The 22,844-nt window shown below is 39.0% G+C and overlaps 2 protein-coding genes across 2 annotated transcripts; both read left to right on the plus strand.

Annotated features, from left to right (window-relative positions):
• The first annotated feature begins 4,622 nt into the window (after positions 1 to 4,622).
• LOC145441505 (uncharacterized) lies at positions 4,623 to 10,434 on the plus strand. Its single transcript, XM_080319388.1, has 7 exons — positions 4,623 to 4,825; positions 5,643 to 5,739; positions 5,807 to 5,971; positions 6,333 to 6,530; positions 8,361 to 8,502; positions 8,616 to 8,665; positions 9,493 to 10,434. Exons 1-7 carry the CDS (start codon positions 4,710 to 4,712, stop codon positions 9,790 to 9,792), a joined length of 1,068 nt encoding a protein of 355 aa, XP_080175514.1. The 5' UTR covers positions 4,623 to 4,709; the 3' UTR covers positions 9,793 to 10,434.
• An 8,456-nt stretch (positions 10,435 to 18,890) lies between these two features.
• LOC145441508 (very-long-chain 3-oxoacyl-CoA reductase-like) lies at positions 18,891 to 22,843 on the plus strand. Its single transcript, XM_080319391.1, has one exon. It carries the CDS (start codon positions 19,020 to 19,022, stop codon positions 19,962 to 19,964), a length of 945 nt encoding a protein of 314 aa, XP_080175517.1. The 5' UTR covers positions 18,891 to 19,019; the 3' UTR covers positions 19,965 to 22,843.
• The last annotated feature ends 1 nt before the right edge of the window (position 22,844 follows it).

Raw genomic sequence — 22,844 nt, forward strand, 5'->3', positions numbered from 1 at the left:
AAGTGGTAACTTTAATAAATGATGAGAGAAGAGGGTGATGAATTTACTCGATTGCCAACGTGCAAGGTACACAGAAATATTCTGAGAATCATTGAGGTGGTAAAATTTCTAATATTTGTTATCAACTCTAGTGTGGTAACAATGTATTTCTATTGAAAGCACACAGATAAGGATCCATAGGGAGCTATTGGATTTTAATCGACCCCATGGTCATGCCAGTATTGTCTCGCTTTCAACTACTATATCTATGTGTAGGTAAGACATTAATACAATGTTTCGAATTGAGAACAACCGATCGAGAAGCCGGACGCATAACCATTACACTATCTCGTTGAATAGTATATTCATATTGAAATGAACCCGAATATTTTCGGCTGACACTCGTCAGGGGTAATCGTCAGCAACTAGTAGAGAATTCGAAAGAACAGCGTATATCAACAATCGTATATCGACATTTCGTGCTCGATATTTTGTGTTACGATTGTTGATATACGCTGTTCTTTCGAATTCTCTACTAGTTGCTGACGATTACCCCTGACGAGTGTCAGCCGAAAATATACTGGTTCATTTCAATATGAATATACTATTCAATTGTATATTGAAGTTCTGTACCTCAAAGAAGCTGTACACTATCTCGCACTTGCACATGCAAAAAGAAATATTTACCTTCGAAGAAGCACAATAAGGCAGTCCAACTTTTCGGTTACACATTTATTTTCATGCTTAAATATTACTAGTTCGCTTCGAAACCTATCGATTATTTCTGACTCTGAATCATCCATTTGCACGGCTTTCGGTGGTTCAGGGAAGTCGCTAACTAAAGTAAGCTTAGCGTCAAGGGACAGCTGGAATTACCCATTCTTAAAAAATCAGTGAACCATTTTGATCATGGAGCATGCTCTCTTCGCTTTCATTTTGATACCATTAGAATTACAGAACCATGTACTAAAAAAAGCTGCACATTATACGGAACAGACCGTTGAAGGCGGTTTACATTTCGTCTGCTCCATCACTGTGCTTTGATGATGGAGCTGCGGAGGAACCGTAAGGTTCTCAAGATAAAAGTCATATTGTTGCAGGATCGGTCAGTCCTACCTCCCATATTCGTAAGCAATGTGCGTATATGGCATTGCATGCGTAACACTATAGATCACTGGTGCTCAACCGCCGTACCAGTGGCGGTCTTTGACAAGATTCCTGCCGGACCGTAAGATATATTAGAACTTTACATCTCAATTCCAGAATGAAAGAAGTTGGGTGCTTGTCTATTGATTAGAGAAATGTTGCAATGGTGTTTAATGTTTATAAAGATATGACAGCAACGTAGAGAGAGACGCAGTGCTCAGTGATACAGAGATGACTTAACAAATTAAGAAAATATTCTGATTGATTTAATGCTATATCATCGAAATGGTAGATTCAAAGTATGGTCTTCATTGCTCGCAAAATCAAATTGCTCCATCGCTAGCATAGGCTATAAAAGAATTCATACTTTTTCTCTGTCGTCCACATATTATTATTTTGTCTGCGCAATATGAGTGTATTATACGAATGGTTGGTCTTCCCATCGCATCTCCAAGTTACCCAATGATATATACACATTGAAGTTACCAAACTGGTTAATATCCGAGATTTCAAACGCTTCAGTTCTTTTGATTGCATCATTTTTTGTAACAATATCCCCTCGTAGTTTGAAATGTCAACAATTGCTTCGTAATGTGAGTCATTTCGCAGGTAACTATTTAGATAGGGAAGTTACAAGGATTTCGACCCCATGGTCATGCCAGTATTGTCTCGCTTTCAACTACTACCCTATATCTATGTGTAGGTAAGACAATAATACAATGTTTCGAATTGAGAACAAGTACCTACTAGACTAGTGCAAGCACATCACTGACACAGAATATGGATTTTTATATTTAGGACTACAATAGGGTTAGGCCTACAACTTGTAATCTGTTTATTCAGGCAAATACGCTCGCAAAGTTATCTCAATGCGTACAATTGTCAAATGCAATTCAAGCGAGAGAGAGAGAGAAATATTTATTGATTCGTCCAACCGAAACGAAAATAACATTGGCGCATGAAATTATAACAAGATACTTAACGGTGTAGGACAGGGTGTAATCGATATGACTCTGGGTAGGGTCAACTAGTCTGATCACACCCTGCATTAACAGTGACAGATATTCTTTATAAATTTGGTTGCAGTACTCGGATGGCAATAAAATTTAGAAGGCAATGGCATATTCACCAGAAAACATATTTTTCATTGTTGGAGTGTGACTGCATAACAATGTTCAAAATTTTATCAGCTGTCTGAGAAAACTGTCAAGGTGAATACTGGTGAGGCAGCTGAAGTCGGATAGTCAGAGAAAAAGGGGGCGATGGATTATTTAAAACTAAACATTGGCAATTGCCTATGAAAATTGGATTTCAATTCGAGAGGTTGAACAATAATGGGATGTATAACTTTCAAGCGAACAGTTGAGCAATCACAATTCAGTTTCAGGTTCACACAATTGTTTGGTCTATGACTCAATCGTGAAATTTGAATTCACACTAAAATGAGGTTGGATAAAACACATCGCACAAGGCACAATAAGATACAGATACAACAATAGAAAGGATCCTAAGAGGCAAATTAATGCAATTGCACAGGTATGTGTGCTATACAGAAAGATAAGTGAATTTAGAAGAATGAGAAACAATATAACAATACTACCAAACTACAGTAATTCTTCGATAGCCTACAGGGGTGAAGGGGGGGGGGGGTCACTTGCCAGCGTCTCCACTTCGCATCACCCTGAACACACCTATCTATACTCACGAACTTGAGCATGGAATGGTATGTTAGTGAATTCCCAGACTTGATCCTAACCATTGAGTATCGGCCAAGTATCAAACTCATGTATTTTGTGATTTTACAATTAGTTATATATACGATTTATAATAAACGTCTAGAATTATAATCAACTTCTACTGTACCTACATCCCTTATGTTCTTATTCCACAACAGTATAACTGCATTAGGACAAGCATTAATTAACAGTGAGATTGAGAAAAGGTTACTGTATCGGATGCGATATTTGAACAAGTTTATGAAACGGAATTCAAGTATATTTAGCCGCTAGGCTTCTACTGCTATGTGCTATCTCTCTATTTCTAACTGAACCACTACCACAACAAACAACGCGTACCGTACAGACAGCGTGCGGCGGCACAGAAAGCCGACCGAAATGCCGGCGCTCACAGCAGACAGACAACTGCTGACGGTCGACAAAAATATAAACAAAGTCATTCCGCTGCTACGATAGGCCAATCTTGCGGGCGCGGTTTCAATTTTCCTGAGAATATTGTAGATAACAATAGGCTTGCTACGGATCTGTCGTGTCGTCAAGCGAAAAAATACCTGCATTGCCGAAATCCTTGTAACTTCTCTATCTAAATAGTTACCTGCGAAATGACTCACATTACGAAGCAATTGTTGACATTAAACTACGAGGGGATATTGTTACAAAAAATGATGCAATCAAAAGAACTGAAGCGTTTGAAATCTCAGATATTAACCAGTTTGGTAACTTCAATGTGTATATATCATTGGGTAACTTGGAGATGCGATGGGAAGACCAACCATTCGTAATACACTCATATTGCGCAGATAAAATAATAATATGTGGACGAAAGAGAAAAAGTATGAATTCTTTTATAAGCTAGCGATGGAGCAATTTGATTTTGCGAGCAATGAAGACTATATTTTGAATCTACCATTTGGATGATATAGCATTAAATGATAGAATATAAACGTTAACATTCTATAATTAAATCGGTCAGAATAGTTTCTTAATTTGTTAAGTCATCTCTACATCACGGAGCATTGCGTCTCTCTCTACGTTGCTGTCATATCTTTATAAACATTAAACACCATTGCAACATTTCTCTAATCAATAGACAAGCACCCAACTTCTTTCATTTTGGAATTGATATGTAAAATTCTAATATATCTTACGGTCCAGCAGGAAGCTTGCAAAGACCGCCACTGGTACGGCGGTTGAGCACCAGTGATCTATAGTGTTACGCATGCAATGCCATATACAGAGGTGGTCAAAGTAGTCACCGTCGCTACTCAAGTAGAAGTAGAAGTAACGCCAGAATTTCTGCTCAAGTAGAAGTAGGAGTGGAGGTTCACAAGTAAGTAAGTAAGTAGGTATTCTACGCTTATTTTTGCTTACAAAACTGAAAACTTTCAAGTAGAAGTAGAAGTAGTCTAAAATCATAACTACTTAAAAAGTAGTGTGAGTCGGCAAAATCTACTTCAAGTACTTCAAAAAGTAGAAGTACTTCGTTACTGACCACCTCTGGCCATATACCCACATTGCTTACGAATACCGGAGGTAGACTGACCGATCCTGCAACAATATGACATTTATCTTGAGAACCTTACGGTTCCTCCGCAGCTCCATCGTCGAAGCACAGTGATGGAGCGGACGAAATGTAAACTGCCTTCCACGGCCTGTTTCGTATAATGTGCAGCTTTTCGTCTTAGTACATGGTTCTGTAATTCTAATGGTATCAAAATGAAAGCGAAGAGAGCATGCTCCATGATCAAAATGGTTCACTGAATTTTTAAGAATGGGTAATTCCAGCTGTCCCTTGACGCTAAGCTTACTTTAGTTGGCGACTTCCCTGAACCACCGAAAGCCGTGCAAATGGATGATTCAGAGTCAGAAATAATCGATAGGTTTCGAAGCGAACTAGTAATATGTAAGCATGAAAATAAATGTGTAACCGAAAAGTTGGACTGCCTTATTGTGCTTCTTCGGAGGTAAATATTTCCTTTTACATGTGCTCCGCCGACTCTGGTATAGCTGTATCCATATGGGAGATTGTCAGCAATAAGGTCATTTTAGGCGTAGAGCCGTAGATTAACCTGTGTAAGTGTACATGTTCAGCGGGGATGCCCGTGTTAATAAACATAGGCCATTATTGCGGGGAAGATTTGATGTCTCTCTGCTACAGCCCAGAGCCCAGTAATCACTTCTTTCTTTTGTTCATGATCTATTTATTGTAAAAGTTGATTGGTTATTTAGTACCATTATAAACCCCTTTCTAGTAATGACTTGTCATATGGGGAATTTTCGAATCATTTTGTCACTCAAATTAACCTCACAAAACCTACTAAGATCCTGTACGCAAGCAACAAATTATGATGCCTCTTTCAAAGATTTTTCACAATGCGAAAATGCACGCTGTTACGAACATTATGGATTAGCGTGTATTCACATGCATAGTTGTTCTGCAGTTGATCTACAGCACCAGTGCACGACACTCGTGATTGCTCGAAATTGTATTAGTTGCAGCATTGTAAATTCTGTTTACAGTCCATTTGTTGTTGCCGCCTACATCACAACATTCATATACTACACTTGACTTCTTCAGAAATTTAAAGAGTATGTATTCCAATTCTGAAATGTCTTTCATAGAATTTTTAAAGGGTTACATGACAGTGTGTGGCAGACCTGTATGATTAATTCCTAATACCCAGCAGTCTTTCTCTGTAATCACAATAAATTGTCATTTACACTCACTGTACTGTATCCTGATACCATTTGCCCTTGAATTCTGAGCATTCAACATTTCAGAGCTTGGCGTGGTGAGAAGACTGCAATAGAGAAGATATCCAAGATAATTTCACTGCCTTCTCCGACAATAGTGCCAACCGAAATTCACATGCCTGAGGTACTTGCGAAGTTTGCGTTTACCACCCAGCACTAATTCACACTTCATAACATGCGTACATTTTCAGAGTGACATATTAAGTCACGAATATCTTCAAATCACATCTTCTTTGCTCGATGATCAACTGAAAGATGATGTGGAAGTAAAGAAACATACCACAGCGCTACGTTCATCATCTGCCAAATCACGTAAATCATCTGCTCATGTGCGGTCGGCTCCAAATTTTATGCAGGTTGGTATGTGGTCGTACTGTAGTATACTACTCATTATTGATAAGCAACAAGGCATGCATGATGACAAGCTTAGCTGAATTCACTTCAGTGAATTTGTAGTTCGGGACAAAGTTCAAATGATGCGTAGTGGATTATGTTGTGGTGGAATCCTTGTAAAATAATTCTGCATTAGTTTAAGGAACGTTGTGATATTTTGCAGTTTTAACTTTAACTCTTGGTCATGGACTTCATGATATTTATTGTGACAAGGTGATCGATTTTTCATAATTGCTTACTGCTATCATCGGTAACTGTATTCTTTGAAACCTTTTATACTGATCCTCTGCACATAAAAGTATATCTTTGATGCATGTTATCCAGCGTTCTGGGGGATTCACTCAGACACAAGTGCATGATGAATTTGGAAATGAATCGGAATTAATGCGAAAGTTGAAGACATGTAGATTATCGAATGACGGAAAAACCAAACACCCGAAAAGGCTCTCGGAACTCTTGACTCCATCACCACGTAACAATTGTCCAATACCGACTTTTCAGTCAAATGATCAATTTCGTAAGGTCAGTAATATCGCATCTTTCCAAGGTGTGGTACATTCATAATCTGTAGCTTACAGCGCATCGAGATTAAAGATGTACCCCAGCGAGTGTTCCTCACTGGTTAAGAACAATTGATATATGATATACTATACACTCAGCCGAGAATGTGCTTAGCATAGGATATTCGAATACGGCACATTAAAATTGAGGAAAGTTTCTTTCAAGTACCGTAACGTGAACGTGTAAAATGAATTGTTCAATATAATAATTGTTTTGAAAACGGTTAGCTTGGCGCACTGTAATTCTTTTCTGTAATGGCAAGCACCAGCCGAGTGATCTAACGTTGTTTCATATGTGAATAGTACAATTTATAACATGAACAGCTGAACATAGGTGATTAAAGTAAAAGTAGTGACAAGAACCATTCGCTTTATAAAATGAGTTTAAGCACTTGCTTGAAGCAAGCATCTTGAATAGAGGCACCCCCTTGACAAAGTTACATGCACCCAGGCTGGATGAATTCCAGGTGATTCAATTCCGAGTACCTTCTGTCGAGTTGATTATATGAATACCAATTATTTATATCATTATGAAAAGGTAGAAGATCAAACTGTCCTCATGTATGATTCTGGTACCAGAAACAAATTCCACCCTGCTACATTTTATTGAAAAGAAAGTTCAAAGCAACGGGTAGAGCAGCGGTGGCCAACCTTTTTGATCAAAAGGTCAGATGCGGTTTCCAAGCCGTTGCACAGGCCACTTGAGTATTGATAGGGTTACCATGTGTCCTCTTTTAAGAGGATTTGTCCTCTTTTTTGACATTTTTGAAAGTGTCCTCGTAAAGCGGCCAAATGTCCTCTTTTTGAAAATTTTGAGCGGTTTGTAAGTAGTTGAGAAAAGCGATGATCTTCTTTTTAGCCACCACAGAAGTTTTGGTCGGAAAATTTTCAAATTCAGCAACTTTCTTAGTCGGTACTAGAGCTTTCAGGATTTTCGATTGATTGATGACCTTTTGTTTGGAGCTAGATTGGGAAACAGTGAACACAAGACTAATCTTAGGCCTACTGTACATTAATGTTTCAGAATAACACGAAACAATAACTTCATATTGTTAATTTATTTGCTAAAAGCTTTTCAACCGACTCTCATCAGTAGCGAACGTCAGTAATAGAATGAATCAAATTCGAAATGTGGGAGCTATTTTGTCTGTATGACGTAATAATAACAAAAAGAAACAACTAGTAGACATGCAAGATACGGTAGTAACGATACAAAACAAATGTTAACAATTACATATTCAGTTATAAATAACCGAAAATAACAACACAGAACATTAATGAAATATTCCAAGAGTATAGAGGTGTTCCTTCTGCCGGCAGAGAATCGGCTTTCACAGCTTTATGATCGTAGACTCCAGGACTTTCAAATGAAAAAGAGAACGGCCACGAGCAACTATTGACAATTGTCTGTCATTGTGATGATTAGCACATTCAGTAACTCTTTTTTCACAGCGTCACGAATTATGATGCGCATTGAAAAATAGCACAAAACGAATAATGTGATTATTTTCAAATCAAGTTGAATTTGTTTTTCTTGTGCCGAGCACAACGTTACTGGGCGTGGAAACTGCTTACAAATAGTGCTGTCAGTGCTCGACTCAAATAAGCAATGACTGTATTACTCCGTGTTTTGAATCATTACCTTTCAACACCTTTGTAAAGCAATTGATGAACTACTACTAAGTTATATGATGAGTAGGCTAACAGCCCATGCAATGGACTATGTTATACATAAGACAATGGTGTAGTATTGTTACTGGCCACCTATGAACATGAGAAACTTTATTTTTAGCGTGGCGCAGTTTCAACAATATCCTTGAAAGGTACCACTTCGGAGCAAACGAAACCAGCTAGAATTAGAGACCATCAAAGAAACAGGCCACTTAGTGCTGCTCTCCAGCGAAGACAAGACTACTTGAGATTCCTAAATAGAAGTAAGTCAATATCCAAGTGCTTTAAATGCTAGGTTTTTTACTTCATACAAACTAGACATATTAACAGATTTTTGGAGATATGTTACAGCCCTATCTATGCATATATGTTATAGGAAAGCAACAAAGGCCAAAGTCTGCAAAGCCTGCGTTTGAATTCAAAGAGGTAAATGACTTCACCAATACAACATTCCAGTTCAATAAATTACTGATGCTCGCTTCTCTGTACTATTAGAATAGTTCTGAAGCCTTTATCAATCTGGACCACTTCACATCAAGTATTTGGCACGGTGTCACTATGTATTTAGGCCAGGGCTTTGGAGCAGGCGTAAGTTTTACACTGCTCAACCTCTTTTGGGAATCTGAAAAGAGGACACTCTTCCAAAATTTTCAGACTTGCGATATCGGAGGAAAATCCTGAAAAAATGGTATTTTTCCCCCTTCGTGGTCGATTGACTAAAAACAAAAAAGGTCAACTTTCCGGCCCAGCTCCCGAAATAGCCGCCGGAGCGTTACTTCAGTGCGGATTTACTGTATCTCGCTCCAATTTTACCCTATATTTAAACAAAATTCTCAAAAAAGAGGACAAAATCTCAAAAGAGAGAACATTTGTGCGTCCTCCGTTGGGACTTTCAAAAGTCAAAAAAGAGGACAAATCCTCTTGAAAGAGGGCGTATGGTAATCCTAGATGACGTATGGTAACCCTATCAACCCTCCAACTCCCCTGAAAATGCACGGTTTCGGGCCCTGAGCCCAAGGCCCTGATTAAGGCAATCAATTTAATTTTCAGAGTTCAACTCAACAACTGCGAGACTATTGGCTACTCATCTACTGATGTTTCCTCAGTTTATTTGCCTTGTTATAATTCAAATGGAATTAAAATGTCCTAAGGTTCATTCCTAATACAATTAACTGTCTAGGATGAAGCCATGTTGTTAATGGCTCCTTACTTCTGATTCACCGTGGTTGGTATCTGATAGATTTTTATTTTAGGTTGAATCGCCAGTATATGAAACAGCTGGTCCTAATGAAGACATTGCTTGGACATCACGGTCCGCAATTAGTCATGATAATGATCTACGTCCTGCCATATCAGTTGATATCTCCACCAAAATTACTGGACGCAACATTGTTACAACGATGCGCGATGATTTTCCTGATGAGAGGGATGTAGAGTCATTAGGAGATGTGTCAGAAGCATTGCGACGAGTTCAAGAAATGCAAACTATTTTTAGACGTAATACTAAAAGGTTGCAGCAGAAAATTGGAATTCCTGAAGCTGGTTGCGTATAAAAATTCAATGTTTTATGTAGCATTCCATAAGTACCTGTACCTTGACCTGTAATTAGGCCATGTATTTGTTAAGTTTACTTATCCAAGTATCGCACATAACTTCCATACCAGCTTAAGATACCATATTGCAATACAGCAGATTCCAGAGTGTTTAATTAATAACTCATTTGCCATGAGAGATTCTATATCAAGGCTTTGTAAGAAATTTTTGTCACGTATCCTGTGTGCTGTAATACTCTCGTAAAACTTAAAAGACGCTAGCAAAGTGATTCTTCTATCAGCGTTTGTTGCTTTGGCCTTCAATGACGCCGTACTTCAAGGGCATTGCAAACATGTTTTATCATTTCCATATCTTTAGAATTTATTGTTTTTGTATTGTAGTCTCAATTTTCGTAAAGTGTTCCCCATTGTGAGTCATCGGTGAAATATCGTGGGGTGTTTGCGATGGGATAGTACCAAATTGGCACAACGAATCCCTGCAATTGACATTATAAACGTGACGCAACATATTTTCAAATATATCTGAATTTCCGCATTTCTTATGTCAAGGCCTACATGAAAACGAATTTGCATTGATGTACATTGTACATGATATAGCCTACAATTTGGCTTGTTCTTATCAATAAAGTTCTTTACGCGGTATGTAGACGATGAGCAGGAAATATTTACAGATAAAAGATGACCGACTTAAATTGTAATATGTAGAGGAGACCTGATGAAAATGCAACATGGGAGCTTGCGTTGTTGGTTAATTTACCGGTAAGAACGCCAATATAAGGTTCGAGTCTTGCCTGTAGCAAGTTTCGCAATGTCGGAGGTTTATTCCGGCTCCTCCCCTATTCCTTATTTACACAAAAACCTAGAGAGGCCGGGCGAAGAATGAATACACTAACAGCGCCAAGAAGCAATTGGCAGCGTTATTATGATTGGCATTAATTTATAAATATTACTACCAATAGAAGCATAGGCCACACGTAGTCGTTCCGACATCATCCTATCCGTCCATTACATTGTCCAGTCCATTTCGGTTGCGGGTTCGAGGTCGACACCATAATCACATTCCAAGTGTTGGAGGTATATCTATACACAGGCTCCTATACTCGCCATCTCACCCGCGTAAGCGTTGTCTTAAAAAGTCAAGAAGTGGGCCGTACTACAAGTCGGCAGCAACGGAATCAAAATAAAGAATACCGGTCTGGTGTAAATGACCATTGCAGTCGAAAACACCATGAATACCACAAAACACCATTAGTTCTGTCATATCTCATGCGAGGTGTGCCGCAAACTGAAAAAGGTTGGGAAGCACTGCCCTAGACCTCTCATGTCACGGTTACCCGAAAGTCCGACTTCACTGTCAAATAGGCTCACCCGGGATACCGAAAATATTGCCGCGAGGCGCAAAGAAATTTTTTAATTCAAGCCTGGTCAATAATATTATTAATTGCATATCATATAATTGCCCGCGTGGTCAAATTTATCGGTCGAGCTAAGGGAGGTGCATGGTGTCTTCGAAAGTTCAGGGCACGTTTTAATGATATACAATTATATTGATTATACATCTACTCTACAATCTACATCTACGGGGGGACGGGCGTTGTTATAAATAAATCTGTTGCATCTTTGTAGTTCGTGACCTCCCGGCTGTTATATCTTTATAAAATGTTGGAATAGCACAAATGTACCAGACTGAACAAAATGTAGAACGTCTTTCGTGAGACGCGCACAGCCGCACAATTCAAAGTTGACATTTCATCACGGGGTGCGGTATTTTCTCAGATTGCCAAGACAGGAACTATTCAGTGCCACCAATTAGGCACGTATATGAACATCTGACATTTGAACATGTATATTGTATATGAACGGCATCAAAATGCCTAATCATATATATTAAATTAAATTCATTTTTTTCTTGGGGATGGAGTAGGCTACTTATTAAAATCAAGACATTAAATCGCGCCATGCGCGAAGAGAATTTTCAAGTATATTTAATCTACCCAAATTACTCCATGTCTATATATTTATGTTTATTTACGGAATAATTTTAGACCGCCATTCGAGCTTGCCACCCTCCCCACTTAATTGAGGGTTAGGGTGCGACTCTGCTACGGTCCTGTATATACGTTGCCATTATAAGATTTACCGGTAGAGTTGATAGAAGCGGTAACTTCACAGATTTAGAAGGCCCGCAATCATTCAATATTTAATATCTCATCTGGTCGTCGCATTCGTAGGCCCACGGTACCACGTGGGACTCAGGTTAGGAATACAGAGCTCTTTTTCTCTTGAGCTACTCTCACGTTTCGCCAGACAGCATTGTTGCGTCGTGAGCTACTCTCTCGTTTCGCCAGACAGCAGTGTTGCATCCCAATGCCAATCTCCATAACAATGAAAAATTCGAGGCTGATTGTGGGAGTTCCAGGGCCGCGAACGGAATAAAATTTATATTTTCGTAATCAGTGCAGAGTCAGCTTTCGATTGATACCCGTTTTACTAAAGTTAATCCTCGGCAAGCCGGTCAAAAATGACCGTCAAATTGCCTGTAGCCAAATGGAAATTGTGACGTGTTACAATTTCACTGAGGCGTGAGATTTGCCTGTGTCGACACCATTGCACATTGCTATTGCCGCGACGTCAGCTCATCTCACTCTTGCCACGCAGCCGCATCCTTGCCCTTGAGCTATTCTCTCATTTCGCCAGACAGCATCGCTGCGTCACACTGCCAATATCCTCAACAATGTACAGCGTCAGCTTTCGATTGATACCCGTTTTATCAAATTTGATGCTCGGCAAGTCGGTCAAAAATTACCGTCAAATTGCCTTGAGCCAAATGGAAAGTGTGACGTGATACAATTTCACTGAGCCGTGAGATTTGCTTGTGTCGACACCATATAGGACACTATGCTGATACTTTACGATATACTGTACAACCATAGTGTCCTACAAGGGTGTGGACACAAGCAAATGTGACTGACGGCTCACTGCGATTGGTCTACACGTCACACTTTCCATTTGGCCAAAGGCAATTTTACGGTAAATTTTGACCGGCTTGCCGCTGCCGAGCGCGAAAATTAATAAAATTAGTACCAATCGAAAGCTACCGCGGTACTGATTGCGAAAATACGAATTGTATTTGGCTCGTGGTCCTGGAACCCCCAAAAATCAACCTCAAGTGTTGCATTGTACCGGAGTTTGGTATTATGTGACACAGCCATGCCGTCTGGGAGCAGGTGAGGAGCAGCACAAACCGCTAGCTAGCGTATTGGCGATTGTTGCGCAACCGATTGAGCATTCACCTTTCACACTCTCACTCTCAAGCGGACTTGCTCCTGAGCCGCGCCGTAACATACCAGACGGATTTGGTGCGTCACAATACCAAACTCCGTTGCAATGCAATATTCAAGGCTGGTTTTGGGGGGTTCCAGGACCACGAGCCGAATAAAATTCGCATTTTCGCAATCAGTACCGCGGTAGCTTTCGATTGGTACCATTGTGGGACACTATGGTACAACACTGACATGAACTTGACTGTAATCTCTGATGACGTCATATTTGATGAGTCAGCAACGATTCCATTGCTATATCAGATACGACTCGTCTAGATATATTTTAGATACTATAACTATTAAAAACAAAATTAATAGTAGATTATACTCAAACGAAGTACTCCACAAAGACAAACCAAACGAGGAATGGACTAGAATACTCGCAGAAAACAAAAGTCTCGAAGTAGTTTTATTGCCCTGGCGAGATTTCAATTCGTATTTTTGGAATCAGTGCGACACTTGCTTTCGATAAACACAGACATATCAAATTATTCGGACGCTTGGGTCGCGAGCTATAGGACTACCAATTATGCTGCTTTTTGCCTGCTAAGCAGTACGCATCTCGGCGTATTCAATCGTGAGTCACTTGTTGCACATCTATCCGTAAATTAGTTATCAATACCCAGGGCCGTAACAGCACTTCGTCAGCCCCCCCAAAAAAAAAACGTTTCTCTTGGGCCCCCATAGGGTGATAAACCGAACTTCGAAGCCCCCAGACCCACTCAGGCTAGATGACTGTTGACCGCTATTTATCATCTAAATCGGGTGTCCGTTTTAGGCAGCTTCTCTCGACAAATCGCGCCAAGCGCGAAAAATTTCTATAATTCATGATTGAATCGGTCAATATATAATCGGGAATTGCATATATATTGGTATCAAATTTTATCCTCTTTCTGTTCACGTAATCAGATTGACCGGTTGAGCCGAGTGAGTTGTGTTTGAAAAGGCAGGACCACTCAATAATAATTAAACATCTTCGGGCGTATACCCGTTGGCAGGAACGAAACAGCACTTCGTCAGGCCCCTTAAAACACTTAGGTATTGAGCTCCCATAGGGTGATAAACCGACCCCCCGTGCCGTTGTTCGCTTCTGCCACGAAATCAGGATCCCGTTTAGTGAGCCAGCGCGAAAATTTTCGATAATTCAAAATAAAATGGGTCAATAATATCGGGAATTGCATATATATTGCTATCAATTATTTGTCCTCTCTGCTCACGTAATCAGATTTACCGGTAGAGCTGAGTGAGGTGTCTTGGAAACTGTAGGGCCCGTAAATAATAATAAACATATTCGGACGGGAGGACCCGTTGGTACAACTTCGTTACATGATGTTATTTGGTATTTCGTGACCCCCAGTCTGCTATATCAAAAAATATAGAATCGCCCAAACGTACTAAACTAAAAGATGCACACGATTTCAAATTGGTAGTTCTTCACTGGCATATAATTCTTCCCTGAGGGATGGCAGCCTATTTGTCTCGTGACGTTCAGATTGCCAAGACAGGAACAGTTGACGCCAGTCATTTAGGCGCCTATGGTCAATTATATGTATTTTGAATACACATAACGAAGTTTTCGGTCAGCGTATAAGGGCAGTCCTTTTCGGCCAAGGTTTTCTCGCTGCCGATCGTTCTGGCACACTCCTTGGAGTCGCATGTTACATGGCCTAAAACTTTATATGTCTTCGTGCGTCGTGGTGCGGTAATGGCCAACGCCAATATGCCCACTTCTATAAATCTTGCGTAATTTATCTTGGTCGAAGAGTACCCAATAATTAAGGTACTTGGAAACTTGAAACAGCAGTGACGTAATCTTAGCAGTCTACTCATAACTTGCCTGTAATCCTAATTGAAAACTACGGACTCCAAGCCAAGCAAGAGTATTTTATAAATATAATTTTTTTTCATAAATCGAATTCTCAATATTTTTGTGTGGGCCGCAAAAAGGCTAGCTGGGGGCCGCATGCGGCCCTCAGGGCCGCGGTTGGGAATCACTGATGTATACTGTGTATAGCTTATTACCGGTATTCATTTTTTTATGCAGGTACGGTACTCCAAGCAGACTTGGACAACTAGAAAATTTTCAGCTTTTCAGAATTAGATTAGAATTAGAATTAGAGCTCCACAGTTTTTTTCAAACTAGATTAGAATTAGAATTAGAGCTGCACAGTTTTTCCAAATTAGATTAGAATTATAATTAGAGCTACACAGCTTTTTTCAAATTAGATTAGAATTAGAATTAGAGCTACTAAGCTTTTTCCAGATTAGATTAGAATTAGAATTAGAGCCACTTAGTTCGCAAAAACTTGAAAATTGAATGAAATTGTACATGGGAAAGGAATACTGCAAAATGCAGTTCACATCAAATCACAGTGCGTGGTGCAAAAGGCCGTGAGGCGATAAGCGCCACATATTTTTGTTTAATAAACAACAGCAACAACAGTGCATTCCCATAAACATGAGAATGGTTAACTTCTGTACACCAAGCTTGGCTCGATTTTTACTATACTTTAATAAAACATTACTTCTTCTATGGTAACCGTGGGCATCGCCCATGTTAGTCAGAGTGGCGATGTACTAACGTAAAGTTTTAGTAACTAGAATGTTGTTCGCAGACTACAAGCTACTCTAGCAGGCTATAATTGTCATAATATCTACTATGACTGCACGGTGTAAGTAAGGCGATGGCGGCTTGGCACTGGATTTCCCTGCGCAAGAGAGATATTCTTTTTAACTCACTGCAATAGTGCAATATGCCTCGGACAAAGAGGCATTTTCAGGAAAACAATAATTAGATTAGAACTAGAATTAGAGAATACGGACATTTCACAAATTAGATTAGAATTAGAATTAGAGCATAAGAACATTTCACAAATTAGATTAGAATTAGAATTAGAGCATGGAAGCATTTCACAAATTAGATTAGAATTAGATTACTGGCATTTCGCTCTAATTTAGTGAAATTAGACAACTAGAATTATCTAGTTGTCCAAGTCTGACTCCAAGGAACGCCAAGAGAAGGAAATTGGAATCTGGAAGAATAATAAAGGCTCTAAGCGACGACCTCGACGAACAGCTGGAATTCTTGAAGGAGTGGGCGGAACGACATTTGCAGCAAATTGCCAGCATGTGGAATGTGGATGACGCAGCCCATAGTCCGCCTTCACGACTAGCTATCAGGCTAGAAGGCTAACATAATATTCGAAACATGCAAACAGAGACGAATTTGTAGCCTATAAAATTATAGTCAGTTGAAAGGATAGGCTCCAATGGTGGGCGACCTGCGCTACATCGGCGGTATTTGGTAGGACGCATCAACAACAATCCTCGGCGGGATATCAACGTTGCTGATTTAAATACTGTCCTGATATTATCCATAGCTATACGCTGTAGCACCCTACAGCAAAAGTTCCTTTTGGAAGATTTTCGCTGTATAGGCCTTGTTCACCACTCTGCGGGTATCTTGACAGAATCATCTTTAAAAGCTATAGAATTCCACAAATTATTTAGCAGTTACTTTAATGTCGATATCCTCCAGCACGAACTTTTTACCGCTAAGTACCGGTACCGATTGTCAATTTTTGTTCACCGAAGTTTATCGGCCGCTGATCATGTACTGTAGGCTACAGTGTGCAATTTATACATGGAAACGCGGCCACCATTCCTTGGCTCAGCCAATGCGGGCTAAGCCAAGTAGTGGCCGCACATGGAAACGGCTTATTTGTTGGAATGAACAAGATTGGCAATAAACAAATTTCAAACAACTGTACCTAGACCTAACAAAGTTATACGCGAGAGCCGACATATCCAGCCCGGCAATAAATTGGTATAAAATAAATTCGATTGAAGGAAATTATGAAGACAGATTGACAAATAAAGAAAAGGTAATAAACTATAGAATCGCTAAAGACGGATTCCTTTTAGTTTATATAAAATTCAGACGAAGCCTGCTGAAGATATTTCATGGCAAATTTGAATTTTATGAATGTAAATTTTGCAAGAAAGAAGATGACACTATAATACATGTGTTTACAAACTGCAAATCGACAATAAGAATACTAAATGAAATAAAAAATATTTTGGGACTATAGATACGATAAAACAAGATAAATTCCCATACAATAAATCCAATGATGACGGTCTACTTCTAACGTTAATGTCAATATACAAGAAGAAGATTTTGAGATCTAAACAAAATTTCGATATCAAGAATGAAGTCTCAAAATGTGAAGATAGATGGGTGAAAAATACAATAAAAGGTATATTCGAAAAATTGTACAGAAGAATAAAACCGAACGACGACATACTAACCACGGAAGCAACCAAAGAATGGATACAAAAAAGTGAGTCTTTCATTATAGAATGTAAACGTTTACATTCTATACTTTCATATCCGACCAAGCGACGATGACATAAAAAGAAAATTCAACACGATTGATAAAAGAAGGACAAGGAAGAGGATGACTCAAAGAGATGAATGGATCGACGAATGAAGAAGATGGATAGACTGTCGAATCAAGGAGATGATCGAATGGAAACGAAGAATGGAAGCAAACGAAAACTGGAACGACAATCACTTTATTTTGCGCGGGTGAATCGTGTTTGAACATTTTGAATTTGTATATCTCATGCGTATGAATGTGAGTGTGAATGCATAATATGAATACCTGGATATTTTTAATAATATTGATTTTCTTGTATTGAAATTATAATGAAAATAAATTGCTTTGACAAAAAAAAAATAACGTGCCGATTTCTGTAACATGAGAAACCTTACGATATTCCGAATTTACGATGACATGTTTCCATATCTGTATCCTATTCTTCTGATTCTACAGATACAGTCGCTTGTTGCAGACTTGGACAACTAGATAATTCTAGTTGTCTAATTTCACTAAATTAGAGCGAATTGCTAGTAATCTAATTCTAATCTAATTTGTGAACTGTTCCTATGCTCTAATTCTAATTCTAATCTAATTTGTGATTTGTTCTTATGCTCTAATTCTAATTCTAATCTAATTTGTCAAATGTTCCTATTCTCTAATTTTAATTCTAATCTAATTTATTGTTTTCCTGAAAATGCCTCTTGTCCGCGGCATTTTTCTGCGAATTTACAAGAATATCCCTCTCGCGCAGGGAAATCCAGTGCCAAGCCGCTATCGCAGTACTTACACCGTGCGGGCGTGCAGTCATAGTAGTTATTGTGCGACGAATATTAGCCATTGGCATAGTAGCTTATAGTCTGCGAACAACATTCTAGTTTCGATCACAAACAGAACAGCAGCAAAGAAAAAGAGATGGTTATCACAGGCAGTTTTCTAAGCGTCTCGGTCTTGGTAGTGTCTGGGCCATTACACGTCAAGGCAATATGACCTCGCGGGCCGCGTGTTGGTGACCCCTGGTATAGTACAAAACGAGCAGCCAAGCTTTGCACAGAAGTTAACCATTTTTATCGTTATGGGAATGCACTGTGATTCGATATCAATTTTTTGCCGTATTTCTTTCTCATTCACAATTCATTCAATTGTCAACAGTTTTTGCGAATTCGGTAATTCTAATTCTACTCTAATTTGGAAACAACTGTGCAGCTCTAATTCTAATTCTAGTCTAATTTGGAAAAATCGCGTATCTCTAATTCTAATTCTAATCTAATTTGAAAAAAACTGTGTAGCTCTAATTCTAATTCTAATCTAATTCGGAAAAGCTGAAAATTTTCTAGTTGTCCAAGTCTGGCTTGTTGTTCGCGGTTGGTTACTCATGTTTTTAGCGGTTAGGATTTTTCAATATTTTTATTTTTTTCAGTGAATACTTCATTGATGAGTCGTTCTTGGGATTTCCGCGTCGATTTACGTGCTGGACTGTACCATACGGTACGTCGGTACCTTGAGCTCTGTTTGAAAAGATATGGAAAAGGGAGAAGTGTTTACCATGGATGAAAATTGCAACTACGTTAAAATGTTCAGTGCGATCGGAATTTTATCTCTGCTCTATATTGCTATTCGACTGGTATACGGCATTTGGTCCTATTTCATCATATATCTAACACCAACGAAGCTGAATTTCAACAGCTTTGGCAGCTGGGCTGTGGTTACGGGATCTACCGACGGCATTGGGAAGGGTATCGCGTACGAGCTTGCTAAACGAAAAATGAACATTCTTTTGATTAGTCGGAATAGTGAAAAATTGAAGACAGTAAGCACTGAGATTGAGCAAAAGTTTGACGTAAAGACCAAAATCGTGGCCCTCGACCTGTCTGTTGTTGATGATACGACTGAGGCAAATTATTCCAAGATAGCAAATGTCGTTGAAAACCTGGACATAGCAGTTCTTGTTAATAACGCAGGACTAGGTGCCAATGGAGAATTTCTCAATGCCTTCAGCAAGTCAAAAGACAGTGATATCAAAACTGGCATTCCCAAACTAATTTACTGCAATGACTATGCAATGGCTATGGTAACTGCAATGGTCCTACCTCAAATGCAGGCCAATGGAAAAGGTGGGATTGTCGTTAATCTTTCATCTCTGGCAGCATCAGTTACAATGCCTAAGCACGCACTGTATTCTGCTTCAAAAAGGTTCAATGATACATTTACCAAAGCAATGAATGAAGAGTACAACGGTTCTGGTATTCTATTCCAAAGCATTTTGCCAGGTGTGGTCAGTACAAATATGACTTCTAACAGTAAAACTTCATTCCTTGTGCCGTCTTATGAGGAATTTGCATCCCATACGATTGACACGCTAGGCAAAAATGTAATGAGTGCAGGGTATTATCGACATGGACTTCTTCATATTTTACTGACTATGTTACCAGAACCTCTTGTTTCAAGAGCATTGATGAAGCGTTGAGTTTTTGTACTGATATTTACTGAAAACCCCCAAGTATATTTGGCAGACATATCAGCATATGACGCAATGAAAAACGGCAATTCAACAAATAACTTTATAACCAATAACCTAACCTTAAAACTCGACAATAACTCTGAAAGTAGCCCTCATAGGCCTATATATCCCAACCATAACCATAGACCCCCAAGTTCAGCATTGCAAAATTAGCATTAATGATGATGTTTTTTCAATCTTAATTGTCAAGTAGTAGATCTGCTCTTGTCAATTCAGCACACTGGTATTCTTCAACTTAGTTACTAGTTGCAACCATTCAGCAAATTCCGCAGACCGTATGGATATTTTTATGTGATCCTGGAACCAAATGAATACGGTTGCGATCAATACTTTACAATCCGGTAGTCTTTAGTCTCTTTGTAATGTTGCAAAGTTGTATTCGAACTTCTTTCCGCCAACGAATCATACATTGAGCATTAGCAAAGCCGTGACTATGTACTAGTGTACTTGCTACTTCATGTTGTTTTTCGATCTACTGAGCCATTAAAATGAGTAACACTGTCATTTTGATAGCCAGATAGTCTTGAAAGCACATTATGAAATTGCGCCAATAGATGAATCCAATTCTTCACAGATGACATGACATGGCACCTAATAATCATAATCAAAGATGTGTATTTTGGAATAGGATATGCCGTAGTATTTGTTGTAGATCAGTGGTTCTCAACCTGCGGGGCGTGAAAGCATCTGAAGGGGGGGGGCGCAAAGAAGCGGTCAAACTGAATTTTTTTTGCGTTCTGCTCGATTTACCTCCAATTCACGCGTGTTTCTCTCTATATATAGACCGAATTCCATATTTTTGAGTTCTCTCATCAACAGTCATAACCTTCGATGCCATTAAACAATCTGTTGGGGTTGCTAGCATCCCGGTTGGATTTTGTGATATGACGATAAGAGGGGCGCGAAAATTTTCACTACCATAAAGGGGGGCGTGTCTAAAAAAGGTTGAGAACCATTGTTGTAGATTGACCAGTATATTGTATCATCCTCTGTATTGCAACGCCAGGATGAAGCTGCTATTACATGATGTTGATGTGAATCTAAGCTGAGCAGTTGATGTTTTTTGTCTTGTCTTCTGTACTATGTGCCAACTGCGAAGATAACTATTCATATATTTGTAATTCTGATTTTTCTATGACCACTGTAATAAGCAAGGGTCCAGTTGTATAAAGAATTGATGGATTGCTTATTATCACCTTATGCACCCCTTTGAATATGCACAAATGCATTGGTGCAAAACGACATTTATGAATTTAATGCGCTGACATTATGATCGTATTATTGCGTGCACGCATATTATTGATCTAGTGCTTAAAAAACCTTCGATAGAGTTGACGAACCTGAGCTTGTATGGGTCTTTCAAATTTCTCTGATACAAATCCAAATCTCTGATTATTCAGTTAAGTGAACCCTAATCTCCTTCAAACTGCAAAGATTGTTTGGGATTGCTATAATGATAATATGGTCATTTGACTAGGTGCATGGTAAATTGAAATGTTTGACGTGACTTGACCATTGCTGTTTCTGCCTTCACCGTTTACCAGTTCAAATCCAATTGCTAGTCAAGCTTGTAGCTAGTGTGTATTGTACACGCCTACAGGGCAATATGCAACACTTCGTATAATTGTTGACTTTCCTTGTGTAATTTTGGTGTTGATTAGTAGTTGAGTAGGCCTAAAAGGTAATTTACCTACTTACTATGAATCAACTTATCTTGATAACCAAAGTTTACTGTTGTTTTGCTACTGGTGGTAATTGTTTGAGCTGCTGAGTCATTTACTTTGGTGTTTGTGACCCTATCTGGAATTTATGCTATTCACTTGTGCAGACTTCGACCTTTTCCAAATATAGAGGTTTCTCAAACAGAATTCACCTACTAGTTCATCAGCTCCTGATCAAAGTTTGCTACACAACAGCAACCAGTGTGTGTGTGTATTCAATTATTATTATTCAATATTTGGTCTTTGCTAAACTTTTCCGAAGTATGAATGATCTCCAAGTTTAGATGTGTCAATTGGCATTCGAAATCTAGTAGTTTCATATTGCTAATTATGCAGTTTCACAACTCTATGGGAATTGCTTGCGGAGGTCACCTTTGTTGATCTTTCAATTTGAAAAATTTAACTGCTATTTTATTTTGTTTGCGTTAACATCATTTTAGCATCGTGCACTCGTCATTTGCGCTTGTGTCCACTGACTGTTTTCCATAGGATTCCAAATCTATGTGATTGGTGCTTACCATCTTACTAGAAAGTACTGACGTTTACCATCTGGTTAGAAGGTATTCTGTTTGTTACTAACCAGTAGCCACTATTGTATTGGTTTCATTCAATCTACTAGCCTAGTTCGTATGGAAATCGAGAGGCGTTTACTGGGATTGCCTTCACAGCATCTCCGGATGTCACGCTCTCCTTGTGAAGGATAATTATGTAACCATCAGTACAGATCCCATGTAAGATATATATCCACATTTCAAACATGACCTCATCAGGAGCTCAGCGCATGGCACCATTGTTGAGACAAGAGACTAACACGAGGTTGACTGCTGGGGAATTATAGCATGATCAATAGGTTACTTTGTGTCACTCCAAGCACCTTGCCTGAACACATGTCATTCCATACAGATATAACCATATCACAGATTTTTACGACCTGCTATGTGGGAATTGAAACTAGATACCCCGGAATGCTATTTGTGGCGATAATAGCATACAGTGAGCTATATATAAGCCGGTAGCATACACACTGTTGATATCATGTTCATAAATATGCCTTGCAAAGATGCTGGTTAGTTTCATTTAATCATGGATATTTTTACCTGCAGAT

Source organism: Botryllus schlosseri, chromosome 6, assembly GCF_051294905.1.
Source record: "Botryllus schlosseri isolate E-star chromosome 6, Bs_hap1, whole genome shotgun sequence".
NCBI classification, from domain to species: Eukaryota; Metazoa; Chordata; class Ascidiacea; order Stolidobranchia; family Styelidae; genus Botryllus; species Botryllus schlosseri.

Bases quoted from the DNA above. Each gene is read 5' to 3' on its own strand.
- LOC145441505 (XM_080319388.1), top strand. From the start codon at position 4,710: ATGGATGATTCAGAGTCAGAAATAATCGATAGGTTTCGAAGCGAACTA. The intron at 5,972-6,332 runs GTTGGTATGTGG...CATGTTATCCAG, and splicing joins CGGCTCCAAATTTTATGCAG to CGTTCTGGGGGATTCACTCA. The intron at 8,666-9,492 runs GTAAATGACTTC...TTTTTATTTTAG, and splicing joins CTGCGTTTGAATTCAAAGAG to GTTGAATCGCCAGTATATGA.
- LOC145441508 (XM_080319391.1), top strand. From the start codon at position 19,020: ATGGAAAAGGGAGAAGTGTTTACCATGGATGAAAATTGCAACTACGTT.